Source organism: Desmodus rotundus, chromosome 3, assembly GCF_022682495.2.
Source record: "Desmodus rotundus isolate HL8 chromosome 3, HLdesRot8A.1, whole genome shotgun sequence".
Lineage (NCBI taxonomy): Eukaryota > Metazoa > Chordata > Mammalia > Chiroptera > Phyllostomidae > Desmodus > Desmodus rotundus.
In genome coordinates, this window is record NC_071389.1 from 132,450,081 (window position 1) to 132,471,036 (window position 20,956).

General features: G+C 50.4%; 1 protein-coding gene across 10 annotated transcripts in view; it reads left to right on the forward strand.

Moving 5' to 3' along the window:
- DDX11 (DEAD/H-box helicase 11) overlaps positions 1-20,956 on the forward strand; it is a 47,045-nt gene that overhangs the window by 16,556 nt on the left and 9,533 nt on the right. For 9 of the 10 annotated variants that reach the window (XR_008426458.2, XR_008426459.2, XR_008426457.2 and 6 more), the window contains 16 exons: positions 3,813-4,061; positions 4,585-4,671; positions 4,961-5,118; positions 8,582-8,627; positions 9,584-9,691; positions 9,924-10,011; positions 10,374-10,582; positions 12,184-12,336; positions 13,256-13,302; positions 13,570-13,649; positions 14,487-14,531; positions 14,651-14,718; positions 16,277-16,315; positions 16,568-16,679; positions 16,840-16,971; positions 17,490-17,602. Coding sequence is in view for 7 of the 10 variants with exons in the window: in XM_053921077.2 (XP_053777052.1) it covers positions 3,813-4,061; positions 4,585-4,671; positions 4,961-5,118; positions 8,582-8,627; positions 9,584-9,691; positions 9,924-10,011; positions 10,374-10,582; positions 12,184-12,336; positions 13,256-13,302; positions 13,570-13,649; positions 14,487-14,531; positions 14,651-14,718; positions 16,277-16,315; positions 16,568-16,679; positions 16,840-16,971; positions 17,490-17,602 (1,734 nt within the window). In the remaining 3 variants the exon portion in view is untranslated. The remainder of the gene's footprint in view (positions 1-3,812; positions 4,062-4,584; positions 4,672-4,960; positions 5,119-8,581; positions 8,628-9,583; positions 9,692-9,923; positions 10,012-10,373; positions 10,583-12,183; positions 12,337-13,255; positions 13,303-13,569; positions 13,650-14,486; positions 14,532-14,650; positions 14,719-16,276; positions 16,316-16,567; positions 16,680-16,839; positions 16,972-17,489; positions 17,603-20,956) is intronic. The other variant, XM_053921078.2, reaches the window with a different exon arrangement.

Sequence of the window (20,956 nt, forward strand, 5' to 3'; positions counted from 1 at the left end):
AGTGGGAAGCCCCCACAGCTGTGCTGTCCCTCCAGAACCTTGGCCTGTTGCCTATAGGAGCGGGCCAGCCCATTTGTGACCCTCCCCATCCTACTGGTCTCAAAGTGGTTTCTGCCCACCCTTGGTTAAAAGTCTCTTTGGGTCGTCTTCACTTGGTAATTCCAGGTGACTGTTCCCCTATTTAGTTCTATTTCCACCTTGGTTCCTAGAGGAGGTGCCATCTTGTGACTCCCTCTAATTATTCTTTAAAAGAATTTCAGTTCATCCTCTGTTTTCAGTGCCCTGTGTTAGTCCTGCTGGTTCTGAGCATTCCAGAGGGGACCCTGGGGAGATCTCTGTAGGCACCTAGGCTCAGTGTCCTTTACCCTTCTAAGTCAGTTCCATTTTTCTGTTTTTTCCCTCCTAAAACTTGTTCCTTCTTCCACCTTCTGTGTTTTGGGGCGTGTAAGCCTCTTTGATTTCTTTGGTGTAATTTTAGTGCGTGTCAGAAAAGGATGTAGGAGAGCACATGTTCATTCCACCTTCTTTAACCTGAAAGTCCACCACCTCTGCCCTCTCTGGTCTTCCCGCCTCAGCCCCTTGCCCATTCCAGGCATCCTCTTCCTCTGCTCAGCCCTTTATGTTGATGCTCTTGGTTCTGTGACCTTCTCTGCTTGTGGTGTTTCAGTGACCTTCACATACAATGTCTTCACATCACACCCCTAATAGAGCTCCTCTCTTGCCCTTGTGCCCCAGTACCTGCAGGGGGTGTCATGCTCTTTCAGGCTGTGCCTCACCTGCTTGTCCTCTGCCTCAGGTGCCCAGTTCCCCCCTTTAGCGGCTTGATTATGCCTGTTTCCTTTTTAAGAGTCACCTTTTGAAGATTTTCATGAGTGCCCCACATTGCGTTGACCTCTCACCTGTGTGTCCGCTGTGCCTTGTGTAGCATTGCAGCTCTGGGATTTCTAAAACCTGGATTCCATGTCCCGCATGGGTTCAGGAAGCCCTTCTAGTCACATGTTTAAGTTTGTGCTTATGGGCACTTTGTAGGGAGGTCTGTGTTCCCGGCAAGGAGCCCAGTGCTTGCTGCAACGTAGGTGTTTAGAATGAATGAATTTATTTGTCTCTCCATAAATTTGAACGGTATTTTCTTAACAAAACCCCCAGGAAATAACATTGCACAAAGCTAGGTATACTTTGGGTACTATATTAATTTTATTTCATAGCTGAGGTGAGCGTTTGCTTATGTTTCCCTTGAATATTTTCCAGTGTACAATCTTTTGGCCTTATTACAGAATAAAGACCTGCAGGGCTTTAATTATCTTTTATCTTTGTGTTAGAATATACCCCCCATTGTTTCTGGAAGGTAACTTAGACCATCCCCTCAAAAAATTCCAAAGCTTGCTTTCAAGAGGAGGAGGCTGGCTCTCTAACAAGGCATCTGTCCCTGGGCCGTTTTTATGGGCCCTCTTTCCTACTCTGAGCTTGAAGACAGCCGAAGCCGATGGCTCCCCACCCACAGGCAGCACAGAATGGCTGTCCTGGGTTCTCTTGGGGACGGCTCTCTGCACATCTTTGCCACCACTATTTATCAAAAACTGAGAAATGGAACAGATGGGGATTTTCCAAAGACATGTGAACCATCCATTCTTCAGGAGTATCAGTCTGTCACAGGGCCTTCTGAGAATTGGATGACAGCTAGTAGATCCTCATCTAAGTTAATAGTAATTTTAGTACTACTCACTAGCAAAGAGAGAGGGGGAGACTCCAATTGCTCACTTATCCCAGGCATTCTTCTAACCTGGGCGTAGATATTCTTTATGTGTGTTAACTTACTTAATGCTTGCAGCAACTCTGCGGAAAGTCCTACTATTATCCCCACTTTGCATTTGTAGAAAGAAACCTAGAGAGGTTAGTCTAAGGTCACAGAACTGAGAAGTGGAGGAGCCAGTTTTTGGCCCAGGTTACCTGGCTGTGGAATCTGAATCTGAAGCTTTATCCAGCGTGCTCTGCTGCTTCCCCCAACTCTAGAAACACGTGCATTTCACCAACAGTTCATTCAAGCCCGAACAAATTAAGATCAGCCCTGGGTGAAGCAGGCATGGGGAGCTGATGGCCAGGACCCAAAGGTTTTGGCCCCACCTGAGACTCACCTGAAATGAACTGCTCTTTGGACACCAGAAGAGGCAGCTTTGTGAAACTCACTGCACCCTCCGGTCTAGAAGGACTATGTTCGTCTGTTCACGCTGCTGTAACAAATCCCACAAACCTGAGTGGCTTGAACAACAGAAATTTATCCTCTCGCAGTTCTGGAGGCCAGCAGTCTGAAATCAAGACATTGACAGGGTTGGTTCTTTCCGAGGGCAACGAGAGAAGGAGCTGCTCAGGCCTGTGTCCTTGGTTTATAGATGGCTGTCTCCTCCCTGTCCATCACCTTCCTTCCATGCATGGCTCTGCGTCCAGATATCCCCTTTTTTTATGACGTTCAGCTTCCAGCTGTGGAAAAGATAAGGACCCATTGCTTGGCCTGTCTATGGGGCCAGAGTTATCAACCTCTGTCCTGAGGCACAATCCAAAATTGAGCGTTAAATGTTACAGGATTTTGGAAATTTGTCCGTCTACATGCCAAAGACCCATCTTTCTCTTTTCCACCACCTTGGCAAGAAAGGTGTACCCCGGGATTTCATTTTACCCATTAGTGATTGTCCAGGCCCGCATAGGCTCTGGGTTCCTTTACCCTTTGGTTGGAACGATGAGCAGCATGCCCAGACTGCCCACACAGCCCTGCTTTTACAGCATAGACCTCAAGACAGAAACAGAGCAAGTGAGAGCTTGTTCTAAATGAGTGAGACTTTCACAGGGCCCGATTCAGGCTCTTGAAACTCAAACTGCTCCCTGCCTTTTGGCCTCAGTTAGAGAAGAAAGTGAATTTGAGGTGTAGTGTTACGCAGTGCCGGAGAAATGGTGGTCACAACCGAGCATAAGTGTTCAGTCAAAGTACCTCCACCAAGTTTGAAAGAAACTTCAGTTTCTGCAGAGTTTACGTTATTCCCTGTTGCTTCCACTTGAGAATGTTTTTTGTATGGGGACGGTGCAATTAAAAGCAAATGAACTAAAAGGTAACATTTTCTCAAAAAAACAATTTCCCCTTTTTATGAGGACACCAGTCATTCTGGATTCGGGCCCTTCTCATCTAACTAAATACATTGGCGATGACCCTGCTTCCAAATAAGGCCACATTCTGAGATGTGGGGACTTGGAGCTATGATATATGAATTTCGGGGAGACACAATTCAACCCGTAACACAGACCCACAGGGAAAATTCTGGTCTTTAAATCAAGAGCCGTGTTCTCCAGAGTCATTGGTTTGCTCTAGCAGGGTTTTGAACGCTGGGACTCCCGGGACTGCTTGTGTGCTGTCTGTACACTGGCTGCTTTAAAGGGCGAGTCAAGGTGGCCCCTCCTCAGCACATGGGCGGGGTTTCACGCTCTGCTTTTTTCGGACTTGATTCTTTTGGGGGCTATTTATCTAATTTCTTACCTTCTTCTGATTATGTTAACTTGCAGAAATTATATGTAACCTGATAAGTCACTTTAAATTGTTTTAGGAATTGTGAGCAGTATAATTAAGCAAAGAACTTCATTTTTATTTCATCTTTGGTCCTACTTTTCCTGGCTATTCTCTTGCTAATTTCCTTCCTTCCCCAGGCTGGTTAGAGCACCCTCTAATATTTAAACTCAGGCCTTCCTTGAAGCTTTAGTAGAATGGACAAGGTTGTTTTGGGGAGCTTTGCTTTTGTTCTCTGTTTCTGAAAACATTTATTTTCTCATAGGGAAAATCCTTAAGTCTTATTTGTGGGGCTCTTACCTGGCTCCGTGACTTCGAACAGAAGAAACACCAAGAAGAGGCACGACTCCTTGAAACTGGAACTGCCCCCTTACACGATGGGAAGGAACATCCCCCGTTTATTTCATCCTCTTGTCGAGAGCCGCCAGACACCCTGAGGCCTGCTGGAGAGCCTGACTGGGTCACGCAGTTTGTGCAGAAGAAAGAAGAAAGGGACCTGGTGGATCGACTGAAGGTGAGATCCGGGACAACAGGAAGTGGAGTGAGCTAGGAAACAGGACTGCAACAGTCATTTTGGATTTAGATATCATGTGTTCTTTGCTTTTGCAGTGCCTCTGAGCTCTCCTGGCAACTTTCTTGGGTCAGTGGGGCTGCACCCTTGCTGTCTCTTTTAAACTGATGTCAACAGATTACCACAGCTGTCTCTAGACCAGGGACTTGCAGTTCCCATTCATTACCACTTGGGAAAGGACCCTTCCTCACTGTTGCCATTGGCCATAGGGTTTTGTGGCTACTAACTCAATTAAGGAATGCATTTGATTGAGAGTGTGGACTTTGAAGGGAGTATACAGACTTCCTGCAGTGAGCAGTGATCCTGGGATCTGGCCAAGTTCAGGGTCTGATGAGAAGTGCTGGCCAAGGGAGGTGAACTACCCTGTGTGAAGAGGCACTAAGCCAAGCAGCCCCAGACTCTTTAAGAAAGGCCTCGATTTGGGGCTTCCTGCTGGAGTCTCCTTCATGGCTTCTTTACCTTTTAGAAGGAGCAGATCAGGAGAAAGCAGCGAGAAGAACGCCTGCTACAACTCCGCCACAATACACAGCTCAAGTATGCCGCCAAACGTGAGGTGAGCATCCTCTTCCGGAGTGGCTGCTTGGGGTCTCGAGGTGTGGCTCCCTTGGGTGTGTGGCTGGGACCTCGGACTCCTCTCCCTGCCCCCCACTGGCTAAGTTCTTCTCACCCAGTGGTTGGGCAGCTTGAGCTGAGGCATTGATACCAGTAAGACAGCAAGGCCTGTGTTAATGGCGTGTGTGTGTTGTCCTGGGGGATAGCCACGCTGAGGCTGACTCTGTCACGGGAGTGGGGGCACCATCACTGAGCTTGTCCTCTTTCCCCACCTGCAATGCTCTGAACAGAGACTGGAAGAAGAAGAGACCGAGCGTCTCCTGCGCCTCAGCAAGGACATACTGGCCGCAGGAACAGAGGCTGAGCCACCAGAGCAGCTAGCAGCTGGGGAGGAGGAGCTGGTCCTCTCAGAGTATGAGAGTGATGAGGAGAAAGGAACAGCTAATGGGTGAGATAGCACTTCTGCCCCACCCACCGCCCTGCTGAGTCTACAAGGGGGCTCCCCAGGAGGCCGCTCCTTCTTATTGCCCAGAAAGTGGCAGGCTTCTTTGTCATTCTTAGGGCATCTGAAGGGATGGAAAGCCAGCCACTGCTTCTGTTCCCTCAGCAGGGCTCCTCCTCAGGGTGCCGAAGTGATACTGACGGTGATGGCCAGTCCTCTCTCTCTGCCAGGCACTGGCTGCATGTGTGTTAATGCCGTTATTTTCACAACAATACCTGTGTCTTCCCTTTATTTTTATTTTTTTTAATTATCTTTTATTGATTATGCTATTGATTTTCCTCCCTTTGTCCCCCTCCACTCAGATCCCCCACGCCCTCAGGCAGTGCCCGTACCATTGTTCATGTCCACAGGTCATACCTGTAAGTTCTTTGGCTGCTCCATTTCCTACACTGTACCTTACAGCCCCTATTCTGTAACTACCTATTTACTTCTCAACCCCTCCCCTCTTCACCCATTTCCCCACACCCCCTCCCATCTGGCAACCATCAGAAGGCTGTCCGTATCCATGATTCTGTCTCTGCTCTTCTCGTTTGCTTAGTTTGGTTTTTGGATTCAATTACTGATAGATACGCATTTTTGTCCTTTTATTGTTCATAGTTTTGATCTCCTTTTTCTTAAATAAGTCCATTTAACATTTCACATAATAATGGTTCGGTGATGATGAACTTCTTTAGTCTTTTCTTGTCTGGGAAGCTCTTTATCTGCCCTTCGATTCTAAATGATAGCTTTGCCGGGTACAGCAGTCTTGGCGGGAGGTCCCCACTTTTCATGACTTTCAGTACGTCTTGTTAATCCCTTCTAGCCTGCAAAGTTTCTTTTCAGAAATCAGCTGACAGTCTTATGGGAACCCCACTGTGGGTAACTAACTGCTTTTCTCTTGCTGCTTTTAAGATTCTCTCGTTATCTTTAACCTTTGGCATTTTATTATATGATGTGTCTTGGAGTGGGCCTCTTTGCATCCATCTTGATTGGGACTCTTTGTGCTTCCGACTTCTCTTCAACTCAATTTCTGACAGTTCTGAGTGATGGCTGTTCTGTATTTTAGTTGCAATTTTGATGTGGTTGTGCAAAGAGGTGAGCCATGGCTGGCTGTGCCACCTTCTTGACCGGAAGTCTCTTCCTTTTACACCTGAGGACACTGTGGTCCAACAAGGAGTGATACCTTGGCCAAGAACACAAGGCCCAGAAGAAGGGAGCTGAGACTTGAACCCTCGCACCCAGCTCTAGATCTCGGGCTCTTAAGTACCAAACCACAGTAGGTCAGATTTGTGACCTGACCCATCAAGGCATCCTTAGCTGTTCTTCTTTTCAGTCTCAGGTACCTGTTGGTCCAGGTTTATAGCTCTAATTTATGGGCTATAACACATGGGTGAACTAGAAACACAGATAACAAGTAGGCACATTTCTGGACCACACTGCCCCTCGTGAGATCCTCCTTTTTCATTCACGCGTTAGCCTCACAAATGACCTTTGAGTGTCTGCTCTGGGTGTGGCGCGTTTCTAGATGCTGTGGGTGCTGTGGACATGGAGCTGAATTAGACAGACGTGTCCCCTGCCCTCAGAGAACTTGAGTTTAGTGGAGGGAGACAGAGAGTGTGAAAACAGCCCTTATTTAAAAGTAGCACATTTACCTATGAGGGCAGTGAAACAGCGTAAAGTGGGTGGGGTGTGGGTTGCACCTCCAGGTGGACAAGTTAGAGAACGCCCTCTGAAGAGGTGATGTTTGTGCCGAGGCCTGACGCAGGAGAAAGATTCATGGGAAGAGCTGGGAGGGGAGAGTTGTGGTCAGAGACCTGTCAGTGCGGTGGTCCAGACATGGAACGGGTTTGGTGTGTTTGGGGAAGAGAAAGAAGGCCTGTGTGTTGAGCAGCGAGAGGTTGAGGAAGAGGGGAAGAAATGGCCAAAGATGAGGCAGCTGGTAGTGAGGCGCTTGGGTGTTCCTGTCAGCGCAGTGGGACTCTGTGGGAGGTTTCAAGCAAGGGAGTGGATTTGGACATTAGAAAGGTTATTATGACCTTGAGGTTCAGTGGCTCTTCCTCTAAGGTGTGAGTGCTTCTACAGATTATCCGTCATAGGCCCCCAGCTTGGAAGAGGTCTTTCCTGTCCTCTGAAGGTGACAACAGGCCCTATGTGTCCCACATTTTCATCAATACTGTGGTCATCGTGTGTGTGTGAAGTGTAACTTCAAGGCCTGAAACCCTTGGTTGACTCGTGAAGGATGGAACGACGCTCCTTCACAGTCTGTCTGCTACGCAGCTAGATCCTGCTGAGCTGTTCACTATGTGGCGCGTGATTCCAACCCAGGCCTTTTTGACAAAGCTGACCAAACAGTTCTTTACTGACCAGGAAGCCACCCCTGTAGATACCTCCTTTTCTCTTAGCCCAAGGCAATTTTTAAAAAACTGAATTGGCTAGGTGAACAACAACTACAAATCCACGTGATAGCCCCACCTTAGACACAGGAGGAGTGTATCTGTGAAAGGATTTTGTGTCTTCTAGGGAGCTTAGACTAACACTGTTGACTAATCACCCAGCCAAGTATGGCAGGGTTGACTCACCAGTCCCCAGTGTTCATGGGCTCCTTGTTCATTCCTAGAAAGGGTAGATTGAGGAAAGCAGAGATTTGTGTGGTCATGAATGACAGCACCTTTTATTCACTCACTCACAAATGTGCGTGGAGTTCCTGCTGTGTGCAGGGTCGGGGTCGGGGGGCGGTACTCCGCAGAAACGAGGCACACCCTGGTCCTGCCTGTGGACGTGACGGTGTGGTCGAGGAGACAGAAGGAGAAGAAACGGCTTTGAATGAGATGAGTTTGCAGAGAACAGGTGCAGGGGCCGTGGCGCTGTGTCACAGGGCAGCCAAGCCTGCCAGGGGAGATGGAGGAAGGTGGCCCGGAGGAGGTGATATTTTTATGGAGTTCTTGAGGTTGACTAGGAGTTGACTAGGATTTGGCTCGGTCAAAGGAGGAAGTGGGGGGAGAGAGCATTCCAGGCACAGAGCTCAGCATGTCCCCGGCTCTGGGGCACTGAGATGAGACAAGTCCAGTTTGCTGGAGGTTGGACAGCAAGGGGAGAGTAGCCTTCTATGGCAGTCAAACATTGAACTTTGGCTGTGGGAATACCATGTGCTTTCTCTGTCCTCTCCTGAGTGGCAGTGGGAGGATGGCTTCGGTGTCAGCCTGGGCATCTCTGACCAAGGGACAAGCGCGCACCTGCTGCTTTGGTGGAACTTCACTGCTGGTAGGTGTCTGTCCTTCCGGCGCCGAGCTCCATCCTCAGTTCCATCCTTGTTTGCTTCGGTCTAGGGCTGATCGGTGGCATGTGGTAGACGCTCAGTAAATGTATCTCCAGTTGACCCGAGTTCTCTGAGGTGACTGTTTTTTCTGTGTTCTGTTTTTCCCTCTCTCAGATTGGAGGAGGATGAAGATGACCTGGAGGAAGAACATGTAACTAAGGTAAGATGCCATGGCCTGGGCCTTCTGCTGTGATCGGTCTTGAGTCCAGGGCTCTCCATCCCCAGGGAGACCGTGAAGTCCCTCCAGCCCACTGGCTCCATCTCCCCAGGCCCAGACCTTGCTCTGTAGGTGCTCACTGGCCAGCTCGGCTGGGCACCTGGGGAGACCTGTCCTGGGAGCAAAGCTGGGCTCAGGCACCCCAGGGCATTGAAGAGCAGCCATTCTGGGCCACGGGTCCTGGGTTTCTCTCTCCATTGCGGGGGCAGGGGAGGCCGGTCAGAGTGAGAGATCTCTGCCTGTGGATGTCTGACGGCTGCTCCTCTTTTCATCCTTTCACTTGCGTGGAGTGCCATGGTGCACGTGCGGTGCTGACCCAACTCAAATGTCCAATCGCTGGGTTCCATTAATGCAAGACTTCTGTTTTCTCTGTTGAAATTAGATATTTCGCCCGCTATTTTCTCTTTTTCTCTCCTCGCTCTTCTAAATCTTGGCAGAGTTGAGAGGGAGTGTGTTCAGCTGGGCCTCCTGCTTTACGGCCAGCCCATCCTCCAAGCCCTCTGGGCAGGGGCAGGGGGGATGTGGAACAGCCCCCTCACGCATTCCCCAGGATCTTAGGAACCTTTTCCATGTCAAGAGTCAGCACTGAGGGAAGTAGCCTTTCCTAACATGACCAAGCCCTCCAGAACAGTGGGATTAGAGGCTGAGCGTGACCGAGCGGAAAAGTCCTGTCCTGTAGGCATTCTCTTGAACTTTAGGAGTTGAGAGTGAGGTGGGGAGGCCCTGGGCCTTGTATTTGCCAAGATCTTCTGTGAAACAGAGCCATTGCCTTAGGTGTGTATATTCGTGGCCAGTCTCTCTATTCCCTCGGCCCTTCAGGCCATGGCATTCCTTGATGTGCAGAGAGTACCCAAGGATGCTGTAGTCCCTTTGAAATCCCCTGCTTTTCCCTGGAGCAGATTTACTACTGCAGTCGGACCCACTCCCAGCTGGCCCAGTTTGTGCGCGAGGTACAGAAGAGCCCCTTTGGCAAGGACACCCGGCTCGTCTCCCTCGGCTCTCGGCAGGTAGGCAGAAGCAGGGTGTCTCAGCCCAGGTGCCATCTGCTTCCTTCTCTGTGCCTTTGTCTTCCCCTCCCAGGCCTGGAGGAAGGGTGGGTTCAAGGCAGGCCAAGCAGAGGGAGGACAGCCCCTCCCCTGGCCTTGCTGGCCCCTGGAAGGAAACAGAAGAGGATGGGTTGCTGTGTGTCGTTTAGGCAGCCAGCACCGGTTCTTTAACCCTTTCTCCTCTGTCATACAGACTCTGTGTATAAACAAAGACGTGAAAAACCTGGCTTCTGTGCAGCTGATCAACGACCGCTGTGTGGAGCTGCAGAGGGGCAGACATGGTAGCCACCCTCGACCTAAAGGAGCAGCCTCGAACCATCGTGTGGCCTCAGGCAGTATTGGGAGTGAGGGGGCAGGTGGGGGAATGGACGGGGGCCACAGGAAATAACAGAGAGCATCTTAATGGAAGTGATGGTTTCTTCCTAAAGGTCTTCTCCTTGGGAAGAGGATTTTTTGCTTTCTGGGTCAGTGTTAATTCCGAAACCCTGGCTTTGAACACAGAGCAAAACACCAGAATGTTATGATGAGACCAGAATGAATAGTTCATAAAAGGGTTTTGTAGACTTGACCTTCCAGGCCTGCTCCTGGCCACAGGACAGTTACCATTCTTTCTGCCTCTCCCCCGTGCTGGTGCCCCCCACAGAGAGCAAGAGCAGAGCCGAGCACGAGGGGCTCAAGAGGAGAAGGAAGGAGCCCCGGGCTGCCTGTCCCTTCTACCACCACACACAGCTGCAGCTCCTCCGGGATGAGGTCCTGCTGGAGGTGAAGGACATCGAGCAGCTAGTGACCCTGGGGAAGAAGGCTGGGGCCTGTCCCTATTACGGGAGCCGGTTTGCCATTCCAGCGGCCCAGGTGAACACCACGGAGGGCTGGCCAGTGGCTCTTGGCTCCAACTGCAGCCTAGGCTGTGAGGGAACCCTTTAGTCCTCTTAGTTTGGGAACATGCCACCAGCCATGGCTGCACTGACCAACTGCACTGCACACTGACGACATGTAACCCGCTCTCCTGGTGCACGGGGTTGCTGGAGGCCCTGGGCTCCTGGTAACTCTGGGCTGCAGGGACTGTTGGCACGATGGGGCACAGCAAGCAGGTCAGAGCCAGGAAGGAGTGTGCACGACTAGTTGAAACCACAGTGAGAGATGCCAGGGCGGGAACTGAGAGGAATGGAGTAAGGGAGATACAGAACGTACATCTGCTTCTGAATGGCCTTCCAGAGTGCCTGTCGTAACTCTGCACCTGCCTGCTGCATGTGAGTCCTGTTTTCTAGACTGGCCATGTGGAGTGTAATTTAAGTGGGGAAATCTGCCAATTTGACAGGCCAAAACTGATGTCTTTGTCATTTGGTATGACTTACCTGTTTTCTTACTACTTCCTTCATTTGAGTGACTTTTGGAAATAGGCTATTATTTGTGGAGAATTCTGTGTTATCAAGAAAAGGTTAAAGTCGATTTTAAAAGTTTCTGGGAACTGTATGAGTGAGCACTTCACGTGGCAGTGACTGGGCTTCTGTGTCCTACCCTGCAGCGTGTGTGTGGCACTCACAGAGGAGTCCAGGGCCTCCCGGCCGTCCCCGCCCTGCCCAGGCTCTGTGTGCCATGCGGAGGGTTAGTCCATCGATGCTGTGTGCCAGGACGGTTACAAGTCCCCGGAAATTGTCATGATCTTGACTTCTTACGGCACTTTTCACCTCATTTCGGCTTTTGTGGTATCCCATTGAGATAGCTACGACAGACACTTTCTGTATTCTACTCGTGGGAACGCTGGGGTCCAGGAGGGTTAGGTCATTTATCTGTTTTCTCACAGCAAGTGAGGAATGGAACCACTGTTAAAACCTGGGTCTTAAGTTTCCAGTTTCCTGCATTTTCACTTTGTTTATCAGTGTTCCTTTAACTGGAAAGTCGTCATAACACCACAGCCCCTAGAACACACTAACAGTTTTGTTACCCCAACCCCACTCCTTAACTCAGTCTTCACATGGGGTTTATCAAGCCCAATTTGCAGATGAGGAAACCAGGCTCATGAGGTTACGTGACTGTCAGAATCACAGCTGGGGAGTGGCAGCTCCAGGACCAGAGCCCTGGGCTGCCTTCTGGTACACCGGGGGGGGGGGGGGGGGGGTGTTCACAGCGTTTTGAGGAAGCTCGGGTACCTCGGGGGCTGCCCTGGGGCGTGGACGCGGCTAAGCAGCAGGGGTCTCACTCCTCTCTCTCATCCCCACTCAGTCAGAAGGTGGGTCGGCTGCACTTTTATGTTTCATGCGTTTGACATTCAGCATAAAACTTTTGAGGAAAGAGCCTGTTGCTGAAAGCACAGTATGACACATTAGCTTTCACTCTGCACGTATTCTGGGCAGGAAGTAAAACTGCCCACCAGGAACTTGGAGTTGGCTGGGTGAACCTGCTGTGGAGGCTGTCCAGCCACCACTCAGGGGGCCGCCATCTCGCCCTCCCAGGTGGTGGTGCTGCCCTACCAGATGTTGCTGCACACGGCCACCCGGCAGGCCGCGGGGATCCGCCTACAGGGCCAGGTAGTGATCATCGACGAGGCGCACAACTTGATCGACACCATCACGGGCATCCACAGTACGGAGGTCAGCGGTGCCCAGGTAGGGACGTTCCTCTAACTGCCTGGAGCTGGGATTCCTCCAGAGACGGAGCTTGCCAGCAGTGCACTAGGTCAAGGCAGTGGCCTCATGAGAGGCTGACTCTGGCTTTCCAGCAGATCCCAGAACTGTGGGGATCCATCTGGCTCAGGCAAAGTGGCCCGTTCCCTTGATCTTCACTGGCCTGTGTCATGCTGAGTCCCTTCAGCCCAGGATGCTGCTAACTATAGTCTCCATGATTCCGGATAATGGCGTGAGAGAAGCAGAGCCTGCGTGTACTTGGATGTTATTGTTATTGCTGTTGCTTTGAGGGGATTTAATTGAGGATTGCTCAAGGTTTCTGAAAACCACTATTTATTTATTACCTACTATGTGCCATACCTACTCTGCACGGGCTGGCATTCCCATTGTACACTGAGAACTCAGACATGCAGAAAGGTTTAAGCAGTACCTAAGGTCACACAGCTAGTAGTGGGGAGCTGGGATTCGACCACTGCTTTCTGACCCTGGCCCCACATGACCTCCCACCACGTCTGCTGACCAGTGCCTGGGTTGACCTTAGGCCAGAACATGACGGATAACTTGAACCATCACTCTTAGTACACAATCCACCTTTTCCCAACCTAGTAAAAACTAGCAGGGGGCTTCATGACCTGGGAAATTCAGCCCCTTGCTCTTTGCCCTGGCACAAAGTGGACACTGCGGCAGAACGTACTTTCCTTTCTCTCCCTCTAAGGTCCCACCAGCCTCAGGGCCTTTGAAACCCATAGCTTTGTGTGTTCCCAGCCCTTCTCCCCTCCCAATTGCCTCCTGTGTATCCTGGGCTGGCATTTTCTGGGCACAGTCTAAATGTCACTGGCACAGCCCTAGGCCGCTTGCCCAGAGCCTGGCCTGCCTTCATGCCCATTTCTTCTCTCCCCAGCTCTGCCAAGCACATTCCCAATTGCTCCAGTACATGGAACGATACAGGTGAGACACCGCCGCCTGCAGGCAAGGGGAAAATCCCACTCACCTCAGCACCCCGAAGTGGGCCTCTGAGCCGAAGCACAGGTTGCCATCTCCGGCCAGGCTCAGTGCGGAATGGCCCTACGTGCCCATGGCCTCTTTTTCTAGGAGGGTGTCTGTAGCTCGTGACGTAGTTGGAAAGACACCAGACAGAAAGGCCTCAGCTCAGGGCACTTAGAAGGGAATTGCTGTTGGAATAACCCTGCTTGCTGTCCACTGGTCTGTCCTCAGGAAGCGTCTGAAGGCCAAGAACCTGATGTACATCAAGCAGATCCTGTATCTGCTGGAGAAGTTTGTGACTGTGCTGGGTGGTAAGGAGCCCCGTGCCCGCCCAACTCCAGCCTGCTCAGCGGGCCAGACCCGGTTCCCTGGGTGCCAACAGGGCATCTGGGTGTTCTGTGTCCTTAGATTGTCTGGGCCATTCATCAAGAAAATTCTTATTTTACAGAGCTTAATTGAATTGTCTGACTTAGACCTTTTTTTAGAAGCTTGGTTTATTTGCCACCATTCTGCAGTGGTAATAATAACATAGTATAAGTGGAGGGCGCTTTATGCAATAGCGATAGCAGCTTGGACTGCTCCGGTGAAGAGGCGGCGCAGGCGCATTAACCCTCAGTGACAGAGGAGGAAAGGAAAGCTAAGAGCAGACAAATGACCTGCGTCTGGTCCCTGAGCCCAGTGAGAGGAACTAGAATCTGCCGGCTCCAGGTGCCAGGTGACTCTCCACCATTCTGTGCAACAACCCTGTCCTTCCTCGGTGATCCCTTTGAAGGCTTCTGCAGAAGTGGAAGTCAAGAATGCCAGCAGGGTTTGCCCTGCAGGGATTTTGTGTCCAGTCGCTGCTCTTCACTTCCGTCTTTGCTTTGCCCCTGTCCCAGTGCAGCCTGGGCACGTCCTGTGGCACTTGCATGAAGTGGGCCAGTCTTTCTGCCTCCTCGGAGGAGGTGTGAAAGGAATGAAATCACATGTGGGTCAGACTTTGAGGCTTTCTGGGTCCTCCTGTGCTCTGGATTCTAAAAACTGCAAAAAAAAAAAAAAAAAAAAAAACCTGTTCAAACACAAGTGTTCTTACGTGACTGGTCCATAGTGGAGTGTGAGAAGATGGGGGTAGGGGACCACCATCCTGACCTGTTTGCATTCTCTTTTAGGGAACATTAAACAAAATCCCAACACACAGAGCCTCTCACAGACAGGTAAAGGGGCAGCCCTCGTGGGCTCAGAGCTGGTCTGAGCCAGTTCTGATCTTCCCTCTGGGGCCCCAGAGCTGTGGGCTCAGAGCAGGACTCCCAGGCTCTCTTTTGTTTGCCCTTAGGGACCGAGCTGAAGACCATCAATGACTTTCTCTTTCAGAGCCAGATCGACAACATCAACCTATTCAAGGTAGAGGTTTTACCTGTTCACGTTAGCACATCACATCTTATCCTTACCACCACCTGTGGGCAGAGCTCTAGGTTAACACTGGAAGGAATGAAAAGTAAATTCCTTCTGTCCTCGAGCAGTCCAGCAGTCGGGAGGGCTGAGGATCCACAGTGCACGCCTGTCATTAACTCTTAAAAAAAGCACTGCATCAGTAAGAAGAAAATCCTCCCCCTAGGGTCAAAGGGTCAGAGAGATTAGGAAAAAAATGGTGCCTGCTTTTGTACCTGATAAGCAGAAGTAGGGAGGCCTGGGCCCTGCGACTTTTGCGTCTTCGTCTTCGTTGGGCACGGTGTTTCTCTGGTCTGCTGGGCAGAGCAGGAAGTTAATTTTGTGAGCGTGACCCTGCCCTTGGGCTGAGGTGAGTAAGGACACAGCTGGGCCACTTGCTTGGTCTTTCCTGATTGCAGCCCCAGTTCTCTGCTTGTCCCGGGCCCACACGTTCAGTGCTCTCCCAGGTGGGGCACAGCCACTGGCACTGAACCTGCAACACCAGCAATTCTAGTTTCCTGACCGGAACGGATCGGTTACTGTGTTTGAGGCTGTGTGCCGACTTCTGTGACTCCAGGGTGGGGTGTGCCGCCACCATTCCAGAGCACAGGAAACGGAGGCTGGGTGAGGTCACCTCAGGAGGGCGATGCCCATGAGCCACACACAGGGAAACAAATGGTGGGTGGCGGAGCCAGTGTGTGAACCCAGCTGCACACACTCAGGACCCTGCTTGCTTTCTGTCCTGACTTTGCGTTTCAAGCCCGCTTGCCCCTGGCTTACCCATTTTGGTCATGGTTACGCCATTACCCGCCTCAGACAGGCTGGCAGTCCTGTCATTTTTGAGTCCTTTCTTTTTCCCGTTGTCCCACATCCCAACAGTTGCCTGGCCCCATAGCCTGAAATAGCTTGCATTTACCCCACCTTGTCATTTCCACAGCTCCTACTTCATTGTGGCTCTTTTTCCTCTGCCTTCTTTCTGGTCTTATTTCATTTCTTTCTGTTTCCTTCTAATGGCTTTTATGAACTACAGGCTAGTGACTCTTAATTGAAAGGTACTGTTCTTTTCAGAAATCTTGAAAGGCTTCAAAGTCATCGTCTTGCATTCCCAGCCACACGCCTACTGAACCACACTCCAGGCATCGCCTGAATAAATCCCAAGCTTCACCTCCTTTGTGCCTTGGCTCCTGGGGTTTCTTTTTATTTTTAACCTAACAGTCCTTCAAGGTGTAGCTTAGGTGCTGTCATGTTGAAGGAAAGTGGAGAGGACAGAGCTATCACTGGGCACCTTTAGGAGGGTTGGGGCCATTCAGCCTGCTTTGTAAGGAGGCCCTGCCGTGGGAGAGGGCTGGTTGGTGTGGGGACACTGGGGGAGGAGTGACCTCAGGAAGGAGGATGACACCATTGGCCTCAGGGGGCTCCTGGCTCCTGGGAAGGTGGTGGTGGTGGGTCCTGCTCTCTGGGTTTTGGAAAGGGGTCCTTTTGTTTCTTGGCCTAAGGTTCCCATGCACCTGTTGCGGGCTTGGTCTTGCAGGTGCGGCGCTACTGCGAGAAGAGCATGGTCAGCAGGAAGGTACAGCCTCCCTCCCTTGGGACCTGGGCAGGGTCTGGCATCACCCTGCTTCCGCCCTCACAGAGGCAGCCCTGTCTCCACGGCCCTCATTGTGGTGCAGCCTTGCTGGGTGGGGAGGCGCTGCCAGGACACCTGGGGTTGCTGGGGGGTTGCTGGTTGAGCTGTGGGTGAGAGATGGAAGCCTCTTGTCCAGTTCGGTCTCCCTCAGCGCTGCTGCCCTCATTAGTCTTCATTGCTCTCATCCCTGCTCAGCTCTTTGGCTTCACGGAGAGGTGGGGGACCGTCCTTGCACCCCCCGGGGAGCAGCCCAGACTGGCTGGGTTCCAGCACTTCCTACAGAGCCTGCAGCCCACACTGACCGAAGGTGAGGCAGGAGGCTAGAGGCAGGGCCACAGGCCCTGGGCAAGAATGTTCCTGTCTCACACGTGGGCTGGTCTTCCCCAGAGAACCACTTTAGCCCATCTGCAGAGCAGCTCTCGGCCCTTGTCTATGGCCCCAGACACTCTTCCTCCTGCTCTGTGCAGCTCCCACAGCCCCTGTGGAGGAGGGGGAGGCCACGGCACCGCGGCCCGCTTCCCCGCTGATGCACATCGAAGGCTTCCTTGCAGCTCTCACCACCGCCAACCAGGACGGCAGGGTCATTCTGAGCCGCCAAGGTAAGCCAAGGAGGGGCCCGCCTGGAGCTGGGAGGCCAGAGCATGTAAGGAGTCTGTCCTTCCAGCCTGGCACCTCCCTGGGTCAGGACGAGGAGTAAGGGTGGTGATACCTAGCCTCCTATGACCTGGGCAGGCGGTGGGGTAGTGAGGAGGGATGCCACCGTGCTGGGATGGTCGGCTATCTCAGGCGAGGGTGCGAGAGAGGCTGTGCAGCCTCATGGTGAAGCTTATATGAGCTTCGCTTTGAGTCTTGGTTCCATCACCTACCAGCTGCGTATCATGGACCAGTTTCTTTGTCTCTGAACCTCAGGTTCCTGGTGTGAAAAGGGAGATGGCCCTACTCTCTGCCTCAGGGTGGTCCTGGACAGTAAAGGGGGTTTAAAGAGAAAGTGCTGTCGCTCGTGCCTCCTACCCGGACCCAGCTGGAACTCTCCTTTGCCTTAGACTGGGAGACTTATCTGTTGGGCCCGTACCTGCCCCCTTCCCATGTAATAGTCTTTCATTTGTCTTTTTACCAGGCAGCCTCAGTCAGAGCAGCCTCAAATTCTTGCTGCTGAATCCAGCTGTGCCTTTTGCCCAGGTGGTGAAGGAGTGCCGGGCGATGGTCATTGCCGGGGGCACCATGCAGCCGGTGAGGATACCAGACCCGGCCTTTTACGCTGGGTCTGGATGGGACAGTGACTGGGAAGGGTGCACAGTCGGGCCTCTTCACCTTATCATCCCTTGGGTTCCCGACCCAGAAAGGGGAAGGCTTGAGCAGTCCAAGCAATGTCCACCAGGTGGCATTGCTGTACTGTCACACTGCCCTTTCAGGCTGTAGGGACAGGGCACTGCCACGCTCCAGTGTGTCCCTAGCAGTGGGATCACACTTGTGCAGAGAAAGCCCTTCTGGAGGTCCTTCCTCTCACAGAGTTGCCTCAGTGCCACGGCCGCCTGTGGCCACCACAGCTGTAACCTCCCCTCTCTTATAAATGTAAACATAGCGAATGTGCCGTGTGTCAGGCGCTCCCGTGGATGCCGTGCGCCCTGCACACCACCCGGGACTGTTACACCCGCGGTGTGTGATCATCATTCCCACGACAGTGCACATCCTCACGTTTCCCTCAGGAATTTGGGCAGAAACGTGTGCATTACACACAGCAAAATGTGGTATTTTTGGAAAAGTATTATATTTTCAATTGTGGAAAGCAGAGACAAACAAAAACAGGAAAAAGGATCATAATTTGACCAGCAAAAGATTTGTTTTGTTGTGCACATCATTATAATAGTGTTTGCATAATTTTTACAAATACACATACATATTTTTGAAAATAAAAAAATGGTACAGTACTATCTGTATGTGCTATTGTTATAATTTGATTTTTCCCCCCACTCAGCAACAGAATGCCATACACATTTTTTCTTCTCAACAAATAAGTATTTATTCGCCATACCCTAGCTGTACTTTATCCTATTGCATGAATATATTTTATGTAACCGCTCTTCTTTAGTCAGATGTTCAGGTGATTTCTAGTTTTCCTGTGTGAACGGTGGCGTGGTAAATGTGACCCGTCTCTGCACAGTAGTTATGTCTCCGAGATCAGGACTTGGCGCTCGGAAAGCTTCTCAAAGCCCTCAAGCCACCTGGGCTGACCTCAGCTGTCTGACCACCCCTGTAGCTTTTTTTTTTTTTTTTTTTTTTCATTTCTTGTATATAGACTTGTAGATTTTAATTTATTTGTGTATAAAATAATCTGTAGCCCTTGTGGCTTTTGATGCTCAAGTTGTCTCAAGCTTGGCCTATGGGAACCACCTTGCTGCCTCAGGTCCTCTGGGTGTGGCCCCCTTGGCCTTGGAAGGCTTTCCTGCTTTCTGGCACAAGGAGAGCGCGCTGGGCCACCTGATGCTGTCTTTGGCCCCGATCGGGAATCATCCATTTCTCCACGGTGCCCTGGGTTCTTCCACTGGGGATGGCTGCTGAGGAGCCGCGGTCTGGCTGCTGCGCTGTTTGCAGCCTTCCGGGGTGATTACTGTCTGCAGGCCTTTTCAGTGCAGACCTAGGAAATACCTTTTCAGACATCGTGAGTCCATATTGATACTTCTGAGTCAAAATCAATCCATTTATTTGACCGTATGCTGCATCTCTTTTCTCTCGGGCTCTACTTTTGGTTTCTTGTATTCACATAATTACTTATTTGCTCTATCCCACAATATACTCAAAATAGTGTCCAAAATATAATACCAATATTCTAACAGTACACTGTTGATTAAAATTTTATTTCTTTGCATTTATTTTTTGCCTTTAGAGTAGTATATCCTACTAAGGATACATGGTCGCTAAGGATATGAAGTCAGGCCCTGGCCGGTGTGGCTCACTCAGGTGGTTGGAGTGTCATCCCACAAACCGAAAGTTTGCGGGGTCGGTCCCCAGTTGGGGCACGTGGGAGAGGCGACCAATCGATGTTTCTCTCACTCTCTTCTCTCTCTCTCTCCCTGCCCCTCTCTTTAAAATCAATAAGCAAGTCCTCGGTTGAGGATTTAAAACAAAAGATATGAACTCACTTGGTATCAGGCTTTCTTTGTTGCAGTCTGTTTTCAGTTTCAGAGTTTGCTTTTTTTGTTGACTTCATTCTGTTTTTAGAAGATGAAAACGTGGGAGAGGGAAGATGGCGGCAACATAGGTGGGAGCGGAATCCACTTCCCCTCAGCGCCAGGGAAATACCTAGCTGATCTGAGGAGCAGAGCGAACAGCCAACAGTACTCCAGCATATACGAAGATTAGAGACCAAAGATAGAGGACATTGAAAGATCTGACGGTGCGACAACAAAACCTGGAGTGCTGAAAAGACTAGAGTTAGACCGTGTTAAACACATAAACGTCAGCTCAAGACCAGTGAGCACAGGAGAGTAAGGAGACAGCACCACCGAATCTCATTGGCATTCTACCATAGAAGTTCATATCATAAACCCAGGGATTCAGAACAAAGCAATTTAAGAAGCAGAGGCCAACAAGAAGAGCCTCACAAACAATGGGAAGACAAAGAAACAATTCCCAAATGAAAGGAAAGGAGGAAGTCTCAGAAAGAATACTAACCGAAAAAGAGGCAAGTCAACTATCAGATACTGAGTTCAAAGCAATGGTCATCAGGAAGCTCACTGAGCTCTCTGAGCTTAAAGAGAACTACCAGAAACTACAAGGAAACTACAATGAACTCACTGCAAACTATATCAACATGAAAAAGGAAATAGAAAATATCAACAAGAGCCAAGAGGAAATGAAGAATACAATTTCTGAATTGAAGAACACAGTAGAAGGAATTAAAAGCAGACTTGATGAAGCAGAGGATCGGATCAGCGAGCTGGAGGATAAAGTAGAAAAAAACACCCAGAAGGAGCAAGAAAAGGAAAAGAGGCTCAGAAAGAATGAAGAGGCAATAAGGGAAATGCAGGACAACATGAAACGTAACAATATCCGTATAATAGGAATACCAGAAGGAGAAGAAGAAGAGCAAGGGATAGAAAACCTGTTTGAAAAAGTAATGATGGAAAATTTCCCTAATCTGAGGAGAGAAAAAGTCACCCAAATCCAGGAATCACAGAGAGTCCCAAACAAGAGGAACCCAAAGAGACCCACTGCAAGACACATCATAATTAAAATGGCAAATTTCCAAGACAAAGAGAGGATCTTAAAGGCAGCAAGGGAGAAAAAGGAAGTAACATACAAGGGAGCCCCAATAAGGTTAGCAACTGACTTCTCAATGGAAACGCTCCAAGCCAGAAGAGAATGGCAAAAAATATTCCAAGTAATGAGAACCAGAGGCCTCCAACCAAGACTACTTTACCCAGCAAGGCTCTCAATCAAGATAGAAGACCAAATAAAGAGCTTCCCAGACAAAAGAAGTCTAAAAGAATACAGCTCCACCAAACCAGCTCTGCAAGAGATGCTAAAGGGACTGCTTTAAGGCAAGGAAGGAAAAGAGAAAGACAGAGGAACACAGATAGGAAA